The following is a 1,794-nucleotide window of genomic DNA, read 5'->3' as shown; positions in this document are numbered from 1 at the left end:
CGGCCTCCCCGCGGCCTCCCGCTGCTCCCCGCGGCCTCCCCGCGGCCTCCCGCTGCTCCCCGCGGCCTCCCCGCGGCCTCCCGCTGCTCCCCGTGGCCTCCCGCTGCTCCCCGCGGCCTCCCCGCGGCCTCCCGCTGCTCCCCGCGGCCTCCCCGCGGCCTCCCGCTGCTCCCCGCGGCCTCCCCGCGGCCTCCCGCTGCTCCTCACGGCCTCCCTGTGCTCCCCGGGGCCTCCCCACAGCCTCCCGCTGCTCCCCACGGCCTCCCTTTGCTCCCCGGGGCCTCCCCACGGCCTCCCTTTGCTCCCCGGGGCTTCCCCGCGGCCTCCCGCTGCTCCCCGCGGCCTCCCCCTGCTCCCCGGGGCCTCCCCGCGGCCTCCCCCTGCTCCCCGGGGCCTCCCCACGGCCTCCCGCTGCTCCCCACGGCCTCCCGCTGCTCCCCGCGGCCTCCCGCTGCTCCCCACGGCCTCCCTTTGCTCCCCGGGGCCTCCCCGCGGCCTCCCACTGCTCCCCGGGGCCTCCCCGCGGCCTCCCTTTGCTCCCTGGAGCCTCCTCACGGCTCCCCAGGGCCTCCCCATCTCTCCCCAGGGCCTCCCTTTGCTCTCCAGGGCCTCCGTCCCATTATTGGGGCCTTCCTGCTTCTCACCAGGGCCTCCCCGTCGCTCACCAGGGCCTCTCCCCAGGGCCTCCCCGCTGCTCCCCGGGGCCTCCTGCCTCACTGGGGCCTCGCCGCCGTTATCGGGGCCTCCCCATCCCTCACTGCAGCCTCCCGCCGCTCACCAGGGCCTCACCAGGGCCTCCCCGCCTCTCCCTGGTGCCTCCCGCCACTCACCGTGGCCTCCCTGCCTCTCCCCGGGGTCTCCCCACCGTTACCGGGGCCTCTCCCCGCGGCCTCCCTGCCTCTCACCAGGGCCTCTCCCCGCTGTCTCCTGCCTCTCCCCGGGGCCTCCCCACCGTTCCCGGGGCCTCTCCCCGCGGCCTCCCCCCGGTGCCCCCCGCCGCTCACCGGTGCCCCCCGCCGCGCAGAGACCCCGCCGGAGGTGTTGGAGGCTCTCTCGGAGCTCGGCTTCAGCTCCTTCCGCCCGGGCCAGGAGCTCGCCGTCATGCGCGTCCTCTCAGGTGCCGCAGCCTCCCCGCCGAGCCTCCGCGCGGGCGGCCCCCGGCGCGGCGGTGACGGTGACGACGGTCGCCGTGCCAGGGCTCTCCACGCTCGTGGTGCTGCCCACGGGCACGGGCAAGTCGCTGTGCTACCAGCTGCCCGCCTACCTGTACCGCAAGCGCGCCCGCTGCGTCGCGCTCGTCGTCTCGCCGCTCGTGGCGCTCATGGATGACCAGGTACCGGCGCGCGGGGGCCCCGCGTCCCCCCGCGTCCTGGCGCTGGGTGACACCGGCGCACAGTGTCCTCCTGTGTCCCCCTGTGTCCTCCTGTGTCCCAGCGCTGAGTGACACCGGCGCACAGTGTCCCCCTGTGTCCCCCCATGTCTTCCTGTGTCCTCCTGTGTCCCATCACCAGGTGACACCAGCACACAGTGTCCCCCTGCGTCCCCCTGTGTCCTCCTGTGTCCCCCTGTGTCCCGGCGCTGGGTGACACCGGCGCACGGTGTCCCCCTGCGTCCCCCTGTGTCCCCGTGTCCCCCTGTGTCCTCCTGTGTCCCAGCGCCGGGTGACACTGGCACACAGTGTCCCCCTGCGTCCCCCTGTGTCCTCCTGTGTCTTCCTGTGTCCCAGCACCGGGTGACACCGGCACACGGTGTCCCCCTAGGTCCCCCTGTGTCCTCCTGTGTCCCCCTGTGTCC

The 1,794-nt window shown here is 75.8% G+C and overlaps 1 protein-coding gene across 1 annotated transcript in view; it reads left to right on the top strand.

The window, feature by feature from the left end:
• RECQL4 (RecQ like helicase 4) overlaps nt 1-1,794 on the top strand; it is a 17,425-nt gene that overhangs the window by 4,761 nt on the left and 10,870 nt on the right. Inside the window, exons 9-10 of the mRNA XM_026048839.1 lie at nt 1,025-1,117; nt 1,197-1,333. Coding sequence (XP_025904624.1) covers nt 1,025-1,117; nt 1,197-1,333 — 230 coding nt within the window. The remainder of the gene's footprint in view (nt 1-1,024; nt 1,118-1,196; nt 1,334-1,794) is intronic.

This window comes from Nothoprocta perdicaria, unplaced genomic scaffold (assembly GCF_003342845.1).
Source record: "Nothoprocta perdicaria isolate Ctin4 unplaced genomic scaffold, notPer1 scaffold_579, whole genome shotgun sequence".
Classification (NCBI taxonomy): domain Eukaryota; kingdom Metazoa; phylum Chordata; class Aves; order Tinamiformes; family Tinamidae; genus Nothoprocta; species Nothoprocta perdicaria.
This window is presented reverse-complemented; position numbering and strand designations above follow the sequence as displayed.